Source organism: Stegastes partitus, unplaced genomic scaffold (genome assembly GCF_000690725.1).
Source record: "Stegastes partitus isolate 25-593 unplaced genomic scaffold, Stegastes_partitus-1.0.2 Scaffold578, whole genome shotgun sequence".
Lineage (NCBI taxonomy): Eukaryota > Metazoa > Chordata > Actinopteri > Pomacentridae > Stegastes > Stegastes partitus.
Genome location: NW_007578309.1, coordinates 354,939 through 374,739, shown reverse-complemented (window position 1 = coordinate 374,739; position 19,801 = coordinate 354,939). Strand labels below are relative to the sequence as shown.

General features: G+C 39.5%; 1 protein-coding gene across 4 annotated transcripts; it reads right to left on the bottom strand.

Moving 5' to 3' along the window:
- Positions 1 to 439: 439 nt before the first annotated feature.
- On the bottom strand, positions 440 to 18,358 carry lbr (lamin B receptor). Of its 4 annotated transcripts, none has more exons than XM_008288872.1 (14): positions 18,307 to 18,358; positions 11,208 to 11,382; positions 10,671 to 10,886; positions 9,020 to 9,118; positions 7,264 to 7,441; positions 6,420 to 6,616; positions 5,805 to 5,859; positions 5,234 to 5,428; positions 4,991 to 5,094; positions 4,328 to 4,453; positions 3,996 to 4,164; positions 3,702 to 3,782; positions 2,661 to 2,783; positions 440 to 2,505 (listed from the first exon to the last, which is right to left on the bottom strand). In XM_008288872.1, exons 2-14 carry the CDS (start codon positions 11,376 to 11,378, stop codon positions 2,345 to 2,347), a joined length of 1,875 nt encoding a protein of 624 aa, XP_008287094.1. In that variant the 5' UTR covers positions 11,379 to 11,382; positions 18,307 to 18,358; the 3' UTR covers positions 440 to 2,344. The 4 variants fall into 4 exon arrangements, with proteins under 4 accessions (XP_008287094.1, XP_008287093.1, XP_008287091.1 ...); XM_008288871.1 differs by lacking the exon at positions 18,307 to 18,358 and adding an exon at positions 16,111 to 16,252; XM_008288869.1 differs by lacking the exon at positions 18,307 to 18,358 and adding an exon at positions 14,695 to 14,819.
- Between the last annotated feature and the right edge of the window lie 1,443 nt (positions 18,359 to 19,801).

Below are 19,801 nucleotides of genomic sequence, written 5' to 3'. Positions count from 1 at the left end.
CTTAAGCTGCAGTAAAGTGCAAGTGCTACAAGCACAGCTTTCAGGTAGTGTTGGACTTGAAAAGGTAAAAAAAATACATGTTTTTTTTTTTCATGTTTTGCCAGGGTGCTGCAATAGCTCAGTGTTGAGCTGGCATCCCTCTGACGTTGGACAAAAGCCCCAAGGTTGAAGCTGTGAGTTCAAATCCTGCTCACGGCTGGACACACTTTTCATTTTCTCACTTCACTTTTCAACTTCAACTTGTCACTTATGAATCACACATCACTCCAAAAGCTCACACATTTTGTCCCACCTGGCTGGACATCTCCAAAAATGGCTGCAGTTCTCAAGTGCTGTCAGTAATGTCAGTCTATGTTCAAAGAAGAAATTTCCCCAATTCTGGAGAAGCACAGTTGCTCACCACACAGCCTGTCAATAAGCCTACAACAGTACACAGAAAGGAAAGGAAATACTGTAAATCTTTATTTCATGCTGCAACATTTGTACAGAAGTTTCTCCAGCCGCTGTCACAGATTTGATCCATCCTCACCAACAGCCTGCTGGACCTGTTAACGTCTTCATTCATTATTGTCATATTACATTGTACATCTCACTTATTGCTTTCCACTAATAGGCTGTCAAACCAAATAGTGACGCTTACCATCATAATATTAATAAACAAATATATGCATCACTGCAATGTGTCCTGGAGCAAACAGGATTGTAGCATCTCAAGTATCAAACATTTTCTTTTACTCTGTGATCAGGTAAAGAGTATAGCAGACCAATCTAAATTTGTTGTAATACAATTTGAAGTATTGTCCAGAACCATGGCTGATCTAGGTGTGTAAACATAACTACAGTGGTCAAAATTAGGTAGTTAACTTAAAAAATAAAACCCAAATAAACGGCAACATTAAATATCTACTGAGAAACATGACTATTATCACTACTCATTTTACTCAAATTAACGTGATCAAAAAACAAAAAAAACAATATTTACAGGGTATTCAGTCAGCACAGCATAAAAAAATGCTACCTAGTCTAAATAATGTATTGCTACTGGCGTGATCATCTATAGCTGCACAAGCATAAAAATACTTTTTTTGGGTTTGCACAGGTTACAATTGCTAAAGCAGTCGACAGCTCTGCATGTTGTCACAGTATAAACTTCATTAAAATAGTCATTGTCTCATGACCTGGCAAGTTAAAGCTTAAAAAAAGGTAAAAACCAAATTCACGTGGCACTGTTGAGAAATTGACAACCAGTTCACAATAGAAAGTATGATTCAGAAATTGCCAGGACAAAATACAAATAGTTTCCACAACAATGCAGGGAATAACTGAGGAAAATGTGAAAGCAGTTGGGATTTCTATCCTAAAAGCATGACTCATCTGTGATGTGGATGGCTACCACTTAATTATAATGGATAGCGACATTATTGTAGAAATGAAGAACAAGTTGAACTCATTTAGCAGTGACATCACACTCATAATTACACACACTGCCTCCCAGAGGGCACCGAGGAGGGAGAACTGGACAGTGAGTGAACCTGAGGTAGCAAAGCCAAATCAAATACACTTTGGAATTGATAATGTAAGAAGAAAAAAAAATAAAATAAAAATGCCATAACGCATTAGTGCATTTTTCATGAAACCTCTAAAATCATTTTACACTCTCAAGTCAAAACTAAATATCTATATAAAATTATACACAACAAAATTATTAAGACAAAACTTTCCTAATTCAACTTTCTGGCAAAGTCCCGGGTCCTGAGAAGTAACATGAGTCTTAGCTTCACTGTACAGCTTATCAAAAAAGGGGAGCTTTTTTAAATCCCATCCTTCACAATATACACGAGCAGTATAATTATAATAGGAAGGCGTACTTACAAAATTATTCGTAATAGCCAAGCTTGTATTGTAAGATTTTGAATATGGTTGCAAAGGGCAAAATGTACCAAAAAGGTATGCATGTGGTGTGTTACTCTGGAAGTATAAAAACAAATGGGTATATACAAAAATATACATCCTAACAAGACATTCCTAGCAGAGGCGTTTTTTTTGTTTATTTTTTTCTCCCATTTTGTAAACTTTTAAAATATTTTCTATTAAAAAAGGCAGTTCCCCAAACAGTTCACAATATCAGTGAGTCTTTTTCATTCATCATAAAATTCAACGTATTGAAGCTCCTTCAGTTCAGAATCAAAACAGTCTTTTGTTTTTTTTTTTTTTAAATTCTTGCTTTGAGAAAGAAAGTCTAATCAGTCAGTCAATCCATTCATATTTTCTGTGAGCCTTCACATGGATGTAATATCAGGTCAAAAAAAAGGCCTCAGCTCCGGAGTGTCCAGCGTTGGGTCCCTCAGTAGACGCGGGGAATGATCCGGTACCGAACAGTTCGGCAGTACTCGTCCCACGCCGAGCCGTACTTCCTCCTGCAATCGCTCATGTCACGTGAGTCTCGGTGCACGAGAAGGATCACGAAGTAGATCATGTAGTACCACGGCAGGAGGTGGCTGAAGCCTGAGGAATGGATAAACGGGAGGGAGGACAGAAGAAAAGCATTATTTTCAATCTGTTCACAGCTCTTTATTATGAGACTGACACCGCTTCTTGGTTTATGTGATTAGCTCCCTTAGTGCATGATTAATTGTGGTACAAATGTCAAGCAGACTCACCACAGGGCAGTGACCAGGCCAGAGCCATGATGAGGTCTCCCAGGTAGTTGGGGTGGCGGACCACGCCCCACCAGCCAGAGACCAGCAGACTTTTCCCTGTCGCTGTGGGGATCGTTTTCAAATCTGGAGATGACAGAAACACAATGACTGATGTAAACAGTGAGAACGATTTATTTTCATTTTTTTAAAGGACAAAGTCAGATCTTTTAACCATACTTTGGCAATAAATGCAGAACATGTATTTGTCTAATTTCTTTGTGTACAATTATGTAAAGTCAAGTTCTGCCAATGTCAGTATGACACTCACCAGGAAGTGATACCTTAATGTGACATCATGCATTTCATGGCATTAATCTTGAAAGCATCCTCACTTTACTTTTAGTGACAAAAACATTTGCACAGTTCGTACACAATGATCTGTGGCTCTGCAGTTAGAGGACATGAACTGAAGACTACAGGCCTAAACGACATCCCCTTTTCTTTTAAACCAAAAGGAGCATTCAATTACTGCAACACTAATACTCTCATCTCTACAAATGAAGGAAGTGCATATTTTTAAATAGCTTATTAGACAATTCTAACAATATACTGAGTTATTCAATTGTTTGTTTTATTCATGAAAACATTTTCTCCATTCAGACACCAATAAGACTGAGTTTACGTTAAAAACAAAGACTGTCTAAACACTAATTTTAGATTTGTGAAGCCATTTGCTTTTGTGAACGTTTTTAGTTTTACAAAGCTGAAAATGAAAATGACTGTTTAAGGGTTTTTGAACACCATTTCAAAACAGTATGGGGATGTAAAGTCTAGATGTGGAGCTCAATATTGTTCTCCAAGATTTAGGAATAAATTAACTTACATTTCAACAGACTATAGTTCACAGAGACAGTAACTTTGAAGACAAGTAGAGAGCTCAAACACCAGTAGCTCGAGTAGCTTTACCGTAATTTTCCCCCAGAGGGAAGTAAAGAAATCATCAGGGCAAAATAAAATACAAAATTCATTACATAATATCTCTAAGACTGTTGGGGAACTTACGGGAAAGTTTGGGGTCTGATGGGTTTCTCCTGAAGGCGTTCTTCTCAGAGTTGGATTTCCTGAAGATGTAGAAGCCAACGACTGAAACACAGAGAGGCCAAGAGGGAACTTTAACACCAACTCATACACTTACACTATTAAAATAAAAAAAACTGCTCAAATGTTATCTTTATCAGAGAAACAGTCTCTTTATCCTAGTAGCTAAGCATAAAGCCATCAAGTAGTAAGAACTCCTCACAAAATCAGTTACAATACAGCAATAAATTCAAATCGAGATGTTGTGCCTCTACTCACGTTTGAGTAGGAGGATGGCTGCGACTGCTGGGAGGCTCAGGGGGTTGGGGTGGCTGACCAGGTAATAAGCCTGCAGGGTGTACGTAAAAGGAACCCACACCAGATCACCAAAAGCCAACATGAATCCAAAACCATCATGCATCAAGTCCATGGTGGTCAGGATGGCCTCCTGTGAGAGAGAACGAGACACATTCAGTCATTACTCATTCAGTCTGAACAAAAGAGACAAAGAAAGGTTTAGAAGTTGTTTAATAGTCGGGTAATGTGTTTTAGCAAATATTCCTTGAGTAAGCTCTTTGAGAAAATAAGCAGGTTATAGCCCACTAGTGTACCTCATTCCACAGGCCGTCCACCACATAGAGAAGCTGAAACAGGTTCACGAGGATCATGGAGTATGATGGAGCATCCAGCTCCTGCTGCTTCATCTCCGCCAGCGCCATGGCAAAGTTGATCAAGCACTGACAGTGAAAGACATAAAATCCAACATTATTATGATTGTCTCCTAATTGTCCAGAATGTCATGTCGCCATTTGCAGAGCTTACTGCCAATTGCTATTCATAGCTTTGCACCAAACCAGCTTATAAAACTGCCAGTTTAAAGACTGAAGCCTGTTAATTTTTTTTACATTAGCAATCTGCATAAGCAGTCACAATGCTTTTGCACAAACAAACACAAGGCATTCATTAAGTTTGTACTACATGACTGAGGTTAAGAATCAGTTCCACATATGGCCACTAGAGAGTGCAATTTATGTAGAAAATGACAGGCCCTCTTGAAACCGATCAAGCAGAACTCTACAGGAAGCAGAGTTAAACAGTAACATTTTAAATCAAGACACACCAAGCGTGTCATGGTATCTGGCTATGACAGCATAAAACAGGCTGCTTACAGCAATAACAACAATAACAATAATAAGAAACAAATTCTGACACTGAGCCTCACTAAATGCATCTTTGAAACAAACGTTTGCTTTAGTTTACAAATGACAACTCACCCAGCCAATCAGTCCAGGACGCATCTCACAGAAGAATTTCAGGTCAAAGCTCTTAATGCGGGGATTGAGCTCACGTCCTTTGAAAAAGTCATAGACCACATTGCCTGAAGAATTACACAAAGAAGAAAGAACTCAAAAAACGGTGCAAATTTACAACAGACAACAGTCAAACTCAACATATTACCAGAAGAGGCACAACAGAAAGTATCTGATCGGTGAGTAACTCCTGATCTTTTCCCTTACCAGAGTTTCCCCCCAGTGCCCGCTGCTCCGGGGCAGCGTAGCGAGAGCGGATGTACAGGTAGATGCTAAGCAGGACGGAGATGAGGAAGGTGGCCGTGGCCAGCTGCAAGAAGCGGCTGTGGATGTAGGTGAGGTCAACACCCTGGTGCACTGCTGCAACCACTGCTACAGCACTCACTGTAATGGCAAAGAAACCTGGAGCGACGAGGAGACACAAACATATGAAGAAACATTAGAAAGAAAGATGGGGAAGACAACATGCAAGCAACCAGAAATTAAATCAACACTACCAAATTATATATAAACATATATAAGTTTGATTTATGAAATGAATGTTAGTCTTAAGCCTGTAGTGAGTCATCACTTCAAAACTGTTGAATGGTATTAAAAACATAGCATCAGTGTGTCCAAGTTCACTAAATGTGACAAACTGAATGAACAAAATAAATAAATAAATTCAAATGAGGCCACAGTTACACTGAGTGACTAAGACGAACGGATTGTAGTGGAATAGGCATCGTATCTTCCCAGTGGGAGTTGGAGTCAAAGCACTTGCTTCACAAAGTCTCACCATTAGTTCTGTACTTGAGCCTCTCCCCAGACCTCAGTGGCATTCCCTCACTCAGCTAGAAAGAGAAACAGAAAAACAGTGGGATTATCAGCAGACCATGTGCACTGCAGTGACTTTGGAAGGGGGACACGACACTGAAGGCATTTTTAGAAGATGAAAGGGCAACTTGGAATGAAATACCGTTTACAAGAGATATATGTATGTGATTTATCACCGAGGTGGGCACAGAGTAATCTCAGTGAGTTTATGATATCAGGGGGCAGAAATGGCCCAGGAGGGAACGAATGAGAACTTCCTCTTTCCTGTCAAGCAGCTCATAAAATGTTACTCCTGACCATTAATCCAATTCCTGCCTCCTGCCGGAGTAAACAAACCGGAAAAGTCATGCGCTGGTTCACATGGATCTTTCTTAAACCAGCGCATACAGAGAAACAGCTACCACTTTATCAGACTGTTTGCACTGGGTTCAGTAGAACACTCTTCTAATTACATTACACACTATTATAGAACAAGCAGGGAAGTCAGACTGCTTTTGTGTATACCTACAAGGACTTCTGCTGTCAATAACTCGAACATTTATCTTTGTGTCTACAGGTTTCAGCTCTTCTCACTCACCTTTCCAACAGGCAAGATGTAGAGCAGGACTTGGAATAAGATCCAGAGGACGACGAAGCCAAGAGCCTGGGGATCCCAGAAGGCTTCGAGTGGAGGCAGAGGAGGGGGGAAGTTGGTGAGGCTGGGGTCCTCCAGGTCACCTTGAAGTACCACGAAAAGAACCCAGGCTGGCAGGAAGAGCAGCCAGAAGTACGCTCCTGGAGGTAGAAAAAGACATACCAGGCATACCAGTGTTGTCAGTTTCAGCACATCAAGCTAGACACAACTGTCATATGGACAAATGCACATGAATTAACCAACTGGTTTCACACTGCCAATTGTTATGCTTCCCAGCACTCAAGGAAGTCACACAGCTGAGCCATGAGAGATGGAATGACTTATGTACAACACATGACTGTGAGGCTGAGGGACGAGCAGAGGGAAAGCAGATTTTTGTTTTATTTTCTGGATTGTGTCACGCATCTAGACCGTCAGTGTTCCATTCTTATAGAAAGAGCAGGAGCTGTGCATAATTTATGAAAACACAGACTGGCACAAAATGCTTATTTTTCTGGTAACACCACAGGTAAAATAGATTAAATTCTAGCTTCATTGTGCACTGCCAGGACCCTGATAGGCTGAGAATCCACACAGTAAACTGAGTGACCAGAAAAGTAGAAACCTCTGCAAACTTATAAAACAGCTCCGTAATAATTAGTACAATTTTTTACTTATGTTTACATGACGTAAGAGAGGCATTAATAACATAAAAACACAGCTAAAAAAGGAAAATGAAATGACATAAATAAACTCTGAAGGCATCCTTCACCGGTTACTATCTACATACTGACATCTTGCAACATACCTATCTTCCCTCCAAAGTCGAGCGGGGTGGAGGGGGTGGCAGCAGGAGCAGGTGCAGCCACTTTAACTTCCTTCTCCTGCTGCACTTCTGGTTTGCCCTCTCCATCATCCTTCCTGCGGCGTAGATTGTAGCGGCCTTGGTTCTTCTCAGGCTCTGCGTCTGCCTTAGCCTCGATCTTCTGGAAAGAAATTTAGACTTATTTAGAATTTCAAACCATTAAAACAAATACACAACAAATTGAAATAATACACTTTACAAGACGTGGCATCAACAATTTTAACAAAGTTCTTGCACTCAATAATACCGTGTTTGATATAATCCTGCATCCTTAGTCACTTGTACTCACTTGATTGACAAGGTATTGGTAACTCTTTTAGCGCAAACTTAAGCAGTCTTGAGGAAATAGAAAACGTGATTCATATATTTTAATTGTATATAAATACATGGGTTATCTTCACTACATACATGAGGAGGATGGGCAAAAAAGACTGAACTCAGTACTGCCAACACCCAGAGAAGCTGAATGCATTAATTTCCTTAGTTAGAGTTAAGCACTTCGATGCATTCTGGAATAAACAATCTCTTAGAACACGAAGGATCTTTACTTTAGTCACAATTTTCAACTTTGAAGGGTGCTGCTTTCACATTTATTTGATTATTATCATTCACATTATTGTATGGCTGATTATTAAGCACAGAAAGTATGTGAGAGTAGGCTGATCTTGTATTTAAAATACAAAGTGATTTGAAACACATGTCAGCGTTCTTGGTCTTGTGTAATAATATGCCACGACACAACACATTCCTTCGAATACAAATTACACTAGTGAATATAATGTTTGGAGAAGTTCAAAATGTGGATCAAATCAAATAGTACAATTCCCAAAGATCCCCAGATGTATAAATTTCAAGCCTTTGGGGATGTATTAAAATACTGAGACTCTTTCTCAGTCATCCCCAGCTTAGGTTCTTCTCAATTTCAATTTTTTCATGAAGTCAACTTCAAGCTTTGTCTTCTGTTAACTAAAGAAAAACACATTCCCAAAGCTATTTCTGAGCTCTTTGTTTTCTACAGAAAGCTTCTTATAGAGGATATAGTTATCCAGGATTATTACTTAGGGCACATACTCATATAGACTAACAATGGCATTTATAAACTTGCTGGTCTCACACCTGCAATTGTACACAGAGAAATTCAATTCAAATTGCAGGTATCACAAATAGAAATGTTGTATCTTAACCCCTTCAGGAAGCAGAGATGTCTACCTTTCCTTACTTTGTTAACAAAACGAAACCCTGCAAAGGTGTCAGAAATGTTTAGAAGACTGGAAAGTAAAGAGGCGGCACATGTTGGTACACCATGTGACTGGCTACACAGTCTTGTGAGAGGAGCCTCTCCCAGTTGGAAAACACACACACGGCCCCCCAACGTGCATGCATCATGACATTCCATTAGCTCCAACTTCCCTCAAAGCCCATTCACTTTTAGAAAGTGAGTAACGCCCAGAATATCAGCTGTTTTGTTTGTAGTTCCCTTTTTCGTAAAACTAGTTTCATATGAGTTCTCAACATGTTTTCCTTTTTATGATAACTGTGGTTTGCCTTCACCTGTGTACTGGCAACAGCTGGGCAATGCCAGAGTCGACTATCAAACTTTTCACTCAACCTCTCCTTCAGTTAACCTCTCTAAAAGTGTGAAAGTTATCAAGTTTTGCACACAGATGAACAGGTTTTTTAAGGACAAGACAAAACTCACCTCATTTACTTTGCTAGCAGTGTTATTCTCCTCTTTTTGTTTCTCCTCTTTCTTTTCATGCTTATTGTTGCTATTGTTCTCAGCAGCCTTTGTCTGTTGCTGCCCATCAAACAATGGAGGGAGATTGATGGAGATGAGAAAGAGACAAAAAGGGAAAAAAGCAACGTGAGGAGTAGACAGAGGGAACGTGACGGTGTTATGGTCAAAATCTAGTGACAGAGAGACAGACACCAACTCATTTCCCTACAATGACAAGGTACTGATGATTTAGGGCATTTGACAATGAACTGGATCTTGCCAGGCAAGTGTACACCTTTCAAAAATCAGCTAATGGCACATCTTCAGTTATCTGTACCAGACAGATTTGTCATCTTATCTATGCTGATGTTTATTCTACTCTTTTTTTCACAGTCAGTATTTTATGTTATAGTGCAACAAATCTTAGATGATCTTCAACACATGAAATCAAGACTGGAATTTAGTGCCACACTGCAATGAATCACATTTCCCTGGTGAGGGAAGTTTAAAAAAAAAAAAGTATAACTAGGTGTTGTGGAACAGTGATTGATGTCAATAATACTGACCCTTGTGGTGAGTGGAAATTACAGAACTTCTTTTACAACACAACCACAATGAATCAAGAAATTACCCCATCAGCCTAGGACTCTTGCAGTATGACTATATGACTAAGGGGTGTTGCAGAAATCAAACACATAGCTGCTTATACCAGGTTCAAGGCACCTCCTACAAATAAAATGTGCTAATCTGGGGCAGAAACTGTCACTGTTGCCTTGTAACGTTAACAACAAAATGTAGCTCCAGGAAGCAAAAACTGAGTCAGTTTAGGCTCCACTTAATGCTGCAACCTTTTCACAAATGACTTTGCGTACACTTGGCTGGCTGCCTCTGTATTTTGCTTTGCAAATTCCACACATTTTCCAGGCTATCACTTCTGCCATCAGGGTTGTTCCTGCACAGAAACATTTCTGGCACTATCCCCACACCCTTTTTGGGTGTGGGGATAGTGAGTAGGTGCAACACCAAATTAAAATCACCAGTCCTAGAACTGCAAGAATTGAGACTGAAAATAGCAAATCAGTTTTTTTTAAACTTGTTTTGTTAATTGGAGTCTCATTTAATTATGTGTAATAAGATATTTTCATTAATCAAAAGGTCAGAAAAAACAGGAAAATGCTTAGATTTCTAACAAATAAGGTAACACTGACTCATTGCCTTTAATGTACATAGATAATGTTTACTGTTGTGCATAGTCGTACAAAGGTCCATTCTGAGTCCGAAAAACCCCCTGGTAACTTGATTACACGATTTTGATTGGCATAAAATTTCATGTATGGTGAGTTTGACAAGGCTCCTGGGCAGGCAACAGGGTCATGCTTGTGTATAGCACCTATTTAAAACAATAACTGACCCTGCAACTACATAAACATGGTCAGGTCACTGCTGAAGAAAATAATTTCTATATATGGTACAATAACTCCAATATGAAATTTCCCATCATTACCTTCGTAACCTGTGTACAGACACACTCGTTCTGACGATATCCTATTATCAGCCTGTCTTTCTGCATATCAGCTGCTCCAGGGACACTAGTGCTATGAACAGAGAATGACAAAGTAGCTGTGGCACTTACCAGGGGACTGAGTCTGACTTCCAATGTATCCTTCAGCTTTATATCCCTGCGAGAGGACGGTGCACTGTCTGTTATAGCAGCAGCAGCGACGGCTGCCGCCGTACGAGAAGATGAGCGGCGAGTGGTCCTTGCAGGTGAGCGCGACCGGCTACGACGACGGCCTGGAGACTGGGAACGAGAGCGGGAGCGGGAGCGGGTTTGGAAACCAGCCGCACGCTAAGAAAAACCAGCAATAAAACAAAAGAGTGAGTCCATATGCACATCACATTCTATGACCTAACATCGACAGCCCTAATCACAATACTGGTCCACTTTTTTTGAGCTTTAGGTACATCTAAACCTTTCTTTGAAAAATGTTTTGCTTAGCGATTAATATCCCCAATGGCATTTTGTTTGAGCTGACACTACCGTTATTGCGGTAAAGCCCGAGATCTAATCTTACCACTGAAAAAATGACTTAAGTCTAGTTACTGGTCAAGAAAGTGTGTACATAAACTGTGGAAGACAGAGTAAAGTGTAGTTTGCAAGAAGGTCTACCTTGATGTCTTGCTCCCTCAGTTCCAGCTCTGTACCATCCTTGTAGATGACAGTGTAGCGTTGACTTTGGACATCAAAGCCCAGCACCTTGACTTCATAGTACAGACTGCTGCCAGGCCAGCGCCCCATCACCGTGTCTCCTTTCTGGTACTTTACAGTAGGCATTGTCATTGACCTGAAAAAGAGAGAAACACAAGAAATAACCATTGAGAGCAGAAGCAAGTATGGGGCGGAAGAAAGAAAGTGACTTAAATAGAAAGTGAAAGAGGGAGGACAGAAGATTTAGGGGAGCAAAGACACATGAAGTTGAAAGACCGGAGAAGGCAGAAAAACAAACAAGTAAGAATGGAGACACAGCAATTAGGAAATAAAATAATTTTTTTCAAGACTTTCAAAGACCTTCCTAAATCATCATTTTTGGATTAAAAGTGAAAACCACTGTGAAATATTTTCTACTTTCATCCAAACACTTTAGAGTAGATGTTCCTGTTACAATTTTCCTAATAGTCATTTTTATTATTATTATTTTATTTTTTGTTTTTAATCTGTCAATGCAGTGGGCGCATACATAACTTGGAATTGAGTGAAGATGCATAAATTGAAACAATGATGGTCCTTGTCATTGCACCCTGCCCTTTCTGTCCCCATGCAGGCCACTGAAGAGCAGCATGAGCTCAAACTTCAACACTTGAATGACAAGGATAGTGATCTCTCAAAATCTCAATGGTTTCATTGTCACTCACTATGGCTGGACAGGAACAACATTAAATACTCGCATCTCAATTGACTGTTCTGATTGAGAAAAACATTGCCAATTGAAAAAGTAAAATCACAAACTCAAATAATCTGACCAACAACTGATGGGCAAAGTAATACACCAAACAGCCAACACACAATTTATCATGTGACTGTACTTAGCAAATGCTGTTCAAAAAGGCACAAGGCTAAGGATTAGAGAAAGCACGTACAGAAGATTTCATTTAGGGCTGTGAGATGCTCCTGAGCAAAAACAGAAACACGGACAGATGAGAAAAACCACCTCCCCCTCTGCTACTCCAACCAGACTGGAGTTGTTCTGGCCATTCCCCAGGCACTTACTCAACAACATAATTAACTCTAAAATTTAATGTAGGACAACATAATACACTGCTACATCCACAGTCCAGACCAAACCCCCTAAGCGAAACCCTGAAATACACAGGACCAAAATGAAAGTCAACTCAATCTGTACTTCCGATTTAATTTCTTTCCCCCGATGTGTGAAAATAACTTGGCAGATAGGTGGTGCAGCAAATTGAGGTCATCCTCATTAAAAACAAAACAAAAAAAGTTAAATGCTATTGTTGACACCAACTACCTTGTTACTTTCCTGTGATAGAGATTTAGCAGTACCTGCTTCAGAATTGCTAAAATCCCCTTTGCACTGATGCCAGTTCTGGGCTGGTGTTGGTTCGGAGTTGGTTCAACTTGCAAACTTTCTAAGAACCAGTTTGCTTTTCCATGGGCTAGAAAGCCATGAACGAGTCTCATCATTGTGCCGCTGTATACATCTGTTTGAACACTGCTTTTGTTATTGAATCTCCCTCTACTTTACCACTACTGCAAAGCCCGTAAGGTAATTGTCTTATTTTTTGCTGCCATTTGATATTTTAAAATCACCAGGCAGCATTTCTAAACGCCATTGCAAATAGCAGTCAGTGTTTGTGAACTTTATGTGCTAGCATTTAAATTTGCAAGGCTGTTTAAAAACAACATTCATATAGACAAATGACTTCACTGGCTTTCCACAAACTGTTGCCTTGATTTGACATCAATGCTGATGCTATGGTTGTTCTTCATCTTTGGATTTAACAAACAAGCTGTTTGTTTGTTTTTTAAAGATAGCAATCACAAAATCTTGCCTGGTCTTGTTAGTCCTCATAATTCCAACCTCAGCCTGTGACGCAAATGATTCTTAGTTGTTGACCAGACTAAGTGTTGGTGCCACTCTATAACCAGTTTTCCTAGCTGAGAGATAGTTCTTTGGCTGTTGAAATGAAAACAGCTGATTTGAGATTTGGCACTGGCTTCAACCAGCTCTTGAACTGCCTTGGCAAAAAGAGAGGCACATAAGTCAATAAAGTAACACATTACTTTCAGCTGATATGCTTTGGATGTATTACAAACATGAATTAGTATATTCTAAATAATATTGTGTCTATGTTTACACACTTGATCAACCTTTGTACATTCTTAGTTTACAATTTCAACATGTTTTGGAAGGACAAACAACCTATGTTAGTGAACACTTTAGAATGGCAGAATCCTACAGCAGGACGCACCACTGTACACAATGAGGTGGGCCAGGCAAGGTCAGCATTATGGAACATTAGTGACCAGGGAGGCTCAGTGGCTAGGAAACCACCACACTACTGCAGAACTGCTGACAGGTCTGTCCCTGCTAGGTTTACCCAAAGCTGTCTGTCTGAAAGAGTTGTTCCATTCAAGTTACAGCCAACCAGGCAAGTCATTTTACACCAGCCACTCTACAAATGATAGAAAACTGAGCTGTTGTAGCTAGCAAGTTTGTCAATTATGGCACCCCCTTTGACAACAACCATAACATTCAAGTGGGCTTATAAAACTGTGTTAACAGCTGGTCAGTTTTACAACAGACACCCACTGAGTTTGTCTGACATATATATATATAATCCTGCAGAAACCAACAACTGATATTTTATTGATTTTTTAGCTGGCAACAATTCAAGTCCAGCAATGCAGACATAAAAAAACAACAAAAGAAATTCTGTCAACTCAAATGTGCATGTTTCTGTTATTCTAAATTCCTTTTCCATCTCATCTTGCGATTGCAAGCCCAAAACACATAGGACATGTTGCAGTATGTAAAAATAGCACTTTAGCAAGAATAGAAGTTACTGCAAGGAAGGAAACGCTGATTTAACCATGTTCAAGACAACATGCTTTGGCTTCAGCAAAGTAAATTTAGGTCTTTGCCTTCAGCGCTCCACTGATGACAATTTTAGCCACATACTGTAATGACAGCCTCCTGTCACCAGACTTGCTAATTAAAATTCCAGCGGTTAACACAGAGCCTTGCTTGAGTAAATGTCAAAGTATACAGTAGCTACATTGAAGTCTGGATTAGTTGTTCGGGTTGTGCTTTTGACCCTAAATTGTTCTTCTGAATTTGAATTAACCATCACATATACCTTTCAAAGAACCACTTCTTCTTAAACTTGACAAGAGTTGATGCTGTACAATCACATTTGAAATCAAATACCTCATTAATTTCCTGTAAGCCTTATAATCAGAAAATAAGTCCACTCATTTACAAAGGCGCCACCAGTCCAATCACAAGGATTATTACTAACAGCCAAGGAAAGTCAAAAGTTTTCAGTTTGACCCTAATCCACCAGAAACTGATCTAATCCTTTAAAAACACAAAAATCCACAACATCTGCGGGAAAACCATCTCAGTATGACACACCCAAAGTACGTCCCTGCGCTGCTCTCCTGGCTCGCTTGCTGAGTTCCATATGGGATGTGGAAGTCAGGGCTGAATCCTGACTGATGAGAGTTTCCCATTAGATCCCAGGCTTGGCTCATGAAAGGATACGGCTGTACCATGGGTGGAGTTTTAAATAGAAGTCAGGCAGAGACCCCCACCCACACCCAACCCCACCTCTTTGTGCTGGAGACTGCTGTTGAGCTCCACCTGGTATGCAGCCCCTTTGAAATGTGACATGTGAATCAAGTTGTAAACTCCCACCGAGGAAGTAATAGCTTATTGAGTTAACATTCCTGCATTTCTGGAATATTTAACCTTCACATGAGCAGGACGAATCTACCTGATCTCCTTCAGTCTAAGAGAGAAACAACGCAGATAACCCACAGCTGCATAAACTTTACGTCCGCTATTACTATTCACATCAATGTTTCTGTATGATGCAGTAGCATTCTACTTTACATAGATCTCTATATTAGAATATGCAATGCAAAGCACATATCACAATCAATGTAAACCAACGTCCTGCTTTAAAATGTCCACATTTGTACATTTTTGCATGGACTTTTCTCTCATTTAACTGCAGTATTATATGTGATTTGGTATGCATACAAATAATATCAAGCAGTTTTACTCATTGTAAATTCACCGTTTTGCTTATGGATCCGTAAAGCTAAAGAGGACGCTTTACTGCTTGATTCTTGAATAGCAGCGTATTATTTATGCCACAACTCCGCTGTAATAAGCAGGAACTGTTGCTTTAACGAAATGCGGCTTACGTTAGCTTTGTTAGCTTCAAGATAGTGCCGATGCAGCTAGAAGCGATAAAAAGGAAAGGAGGGAAAACGTCATGCATTCAAATACTGTTGGCGAAGAAACCAAACGCATCCGCCAAAGAAACAACCCCATGCATGTGTGAATAAGTTCGACAAAACTAAATTCAATCTCAGTATTCCAGCAAAACATATTAAAGTATATGGCACGCAGGCAGCTACAGTCCGAATAGGCTAATGTTAGCGTTGCAGTCGATTAAAGAGTGTCTTTCACTAAGCAGGCGCCGTCTAATTTCTGGTTGCGTTGCGTTAATCTGAAGGTTGGCGAACAGCCCGTCCGCAAGAGTGTCACTAACGCCACAAAACTATCTAACAATTCTAATCAAACTTTGCGCTATAACGAAAAAGGTTCGCCAAGGTATATGTAACTTCACACTCCCGACAGCATTTTCACTTGGGCCAGTACAAATAAGTTAAGATTCCAGAAATTAGTCGGAGCCCGTATCGCCCGTTATACAGCCAGTCTGAGTTAGCTTCGGCTAAGCCCCAAATTCTCAACAAAGAGAAACGACAAGCGATTTGCTATTTTGTATCACAAACGTATCTGGCGGGCAGATGCACTTACCTTGAAGTTGTGTGTACAATCCAGTGGGTGAAATGATTAAAATATCCGTAGCGAGACGAGGAATTAATAAATTAAGCTTTATAATATTTTAAAACGAACTTTGCTAACGTTTGACGTAGAGCTTGTTCTCCCTCCCTCTCCGGCCAAAACCCACCAGTGACTAGGAAGGCGCGAAGGCCTCTGATTGGTCCGACCAGCGTTCATTTCAAACGGTTCTGAGATCTGATTGGCTGTCTGTGGATTTTAACTGAGCTGGGATTGGCTTTGAGGGAGTCACGACTACTTTGTTTACTGGTGTCAAATTACCGTCAGACAAAATGGGAGAACTGGCAAAAACATACATCCCATAGTATGATACGCAAACACATTATATTTATATAGTAACATTAGTAGTAATAGCAATATGACAATATTATGCAATATTTCATAGTATTTAATATTAATATTATGGTAATAAAACTGTCATAAACTTATTTTTTTAAATACTGCCACTATATTTCATACTAATGTAATATTACTACTACTACTACTACTGTTATTTATATGTTACAGTTCCCACTATATTTCATAATGCAACCTGTTATAACTAGTTGCAGTAACAATATTTGTAGTAGAATTGAATTAAAGTTAACTGGATTTGCTCGATTTAGTCTGTTGCCATCCATTCTTCCATTTTATGAAAACGGCACAAATGTTTTTTTAACAGAAAAAAGAAAAAAAAGAAGTGTCATAACACATATGCTTCATATGTCTCTGGGGAAGCTGTCACTATAATTGGTGCCTCAAAACTCCCAACAGCACTTGTCATTCTGTGTAAAGCTCTGGGGAGAGATGCATTGGCATTAAATCACTTCAATATTGCATACCATAGGCTGCAACTGTGTTGCACAGTGTTTATATGCAATGCAGTGTTCATTAAAACATTTATGAAATGCTCAAAAAAAGACATTTGGATTAATTCTGTGTCCCTATGTTTAACATTGTCTGCTAAATATTGTGTCATTCTCTCAAAGACCATCACACCAGCTAACAATAGAGGACTTTACACTGTTTAAATGGTTACAGCCCCTATACACATCCTCCAAAAAGTGTTTGTCAAGCCCAGTAAAGTCCAATTTATGTTCAAAGTGCTGTACAATCAATAGCAAAACCATAAAAGACAACAAAATTATAAAAGCAAAAACACCAAGAAGAAAAACTTTCATTCTGAGTTAAAAGCCATGAGGACTTTTGACACTAAGGAAAAGCAGATGTGTATAAATGATAGTTGCACTCAGTGTCAGTTAGTGCATGTTAGTTCACTGTCATAGATTACTAGGAATCATACATCTACCTTCGCTTTCTCTTTTGTGACAAAGTATGGAAACAGGTCTACTCCATACTTCTGTTTGGTCTTGGCACAACCAGAAACAACTGGTCAGTGATATGAGGGGACACATAGCCCAGCCAACCAACAGGAAGTACAGACAAGGGGACTAAATTTTCCAAATTGAACCTCTTATCTATTTGTCATGCTTAATCTAATTTAAGTAACTCTAAACTTTTGCATGGGTACCATTTTGGCCTTGGTCTGAGGTCACCTGCACCTTTTGACCTCAATGATGTCTGAGGCTTGAGCTAGACCTTTAAATCATTTGTTGGCAGACACTAAAATCTTAAAAATCCTTTATTGATTAAAGGCTTAAAAAGTAATCTCTCTGTACTAAAATCAATCAATGTTTTTTTTTTTTCTCCATGAAAATAGTCCCATCTTGCTTTAAAGTGGCTTAGATGTAACTCTACTGTTGCTTCCTTTTAAAATGTATGAATCTATAAAACCTCCATCTACACTCACCCCTCCTCTCTTGCTGCAGCTTGAGCACGCCAGCTCACGCTACACAATGGCAAGTTGTATTACTGTAATGTTTGAACCTAAAACTGCCTCTGAATAAAAACAATGAGAAAGAAAGCTCTATGGTACAAGCTGACAAGGTTAGTTCCTTATGTTTGTCACATTTGAAACTCTGGAACTCTAAATCAGTGTTTTTGAGACTGTCATTGGTGCACTGCAGTTTTAGGGTGATAATGCTCAGCTTATTTTTCTCATGAAATATTTTCTAGCATATAAAAAACAAAAAACAGCCTGAGTTTCAACAGAGGGGTTTTTAAAATCAGACTTAAAATGCACAGGAATTATGGAGGGAAATGTGCTCTCACCTGCATGCTCCTGTTAAAAGATGTGCTGCAGCATTCTGGACCAGTTGCAAGCAAAAGAGGAAGAACTGGGTGACAGCAGCGTTAAGAACATTACAGTCAGTTTGAGAAATGCATACATAGCCCTTTCAAAACCATTAAGCAAAAAAAAAAAAAGGACTGAACCCTTTTTAAGAAACTCTAGATTTTATCACAGAGTTTGTCTGACCTTCAAAACAAGTGTAATATTCACTTATCATCGTTATCATACATTGCACTGATTGAATTGAGCGCCTCTCTGTGCAAAAATAAACCTTGAGCTGAGGGTAATGGCATCAAACAGCTTTAGGGAAGTGAACCAAAGATGGAGTTTGGGTAGCGAGTCAGTTACAGCAGCATTCTGTGTCTCATTTGCATGGAAGAGCTGACTGTGGTGATGCATTATTCGCACCTGCCGCGTAGACATACAGCAAGAGGAAGAGGACTGATTTTGAAAATTCAAACTCCCCAATCAAGTGACAGCATCACTGTTTTCTCAGCTTCCGCGTCTTTTTCTCTGCAGCTCAGACTGTTTTCCTGTCTCGCTGCAGCTCTGAGAACCCTTCTACGGCTGCAAGTCAAACAAAACCTCAAGTGAACTGCAGATGCACCGCCAGAACTCTGTATGCTCCGCCTGCAGGAAGTGTTGCTGTATGCGTTGGAAGGTGAAACTGCAATAGAAAATTTTTACAACCAATAAGGTGTAAGTAAGGCAAGGTTTTGTTTTTTCAATCTTAGGCACAGGTTCTTTCCTGCTTGATCAACATGAAGTCAGATACTGGAGATCTGTTTTCTACAACGTGAATACAATAAAACACAGAGATTTATTTCTATATGTACAATGCCACATCCACACACCCAAATGGATGAAGTCAAAGCTTTTGTTTTCAGTTTTTTAAAAGATTAAAATGTGCATAATTTAAAGACATTCACCTGCTGCTTACCATTTTAACCAAAATACCTGCAGAGAAACACTTTCAACCCTTTCCTTGTGCTTTCCATCTCCTCTCTTTCTACCGTTTGTTCCCCTGGTTTTGTCATAACATATATCATAAGCCCCAGGGAATATAAAACAGAGTTGACCTGGAAATGGACACTCAGCAAGTGCAAAAAATAAAAAAAAGGTTTTCTCTCTAGAAAAAAAAAATGTCCAAAAGTGGGCAAAAAAAAAGACAAAACTTCGACACAATCAATTAACACATGAGGGATCCAAATCTGGAGTGGAATTTCACTACAGTATCCTTCAAGTATCATGTTTCTTCGCTGAGCACATCCAAAGTCCAAACTAGCAAAGCTTTCAGTCTTGTAAGTTCAAGCCTCGGTCATCTTTTTACCCAGGAGCAGAAGCAGCAGCTTACTGAAGAACTGCAGAAAGTCATCATGCAAACTTAGAAAAAGTTTCATGCTCTAATTCTGAGTTAGTCTCCCTCTTCCTGTTTCCTTTGCGCTCAGCATGAAAGTGAGCCGCTGTGGGGCAGTC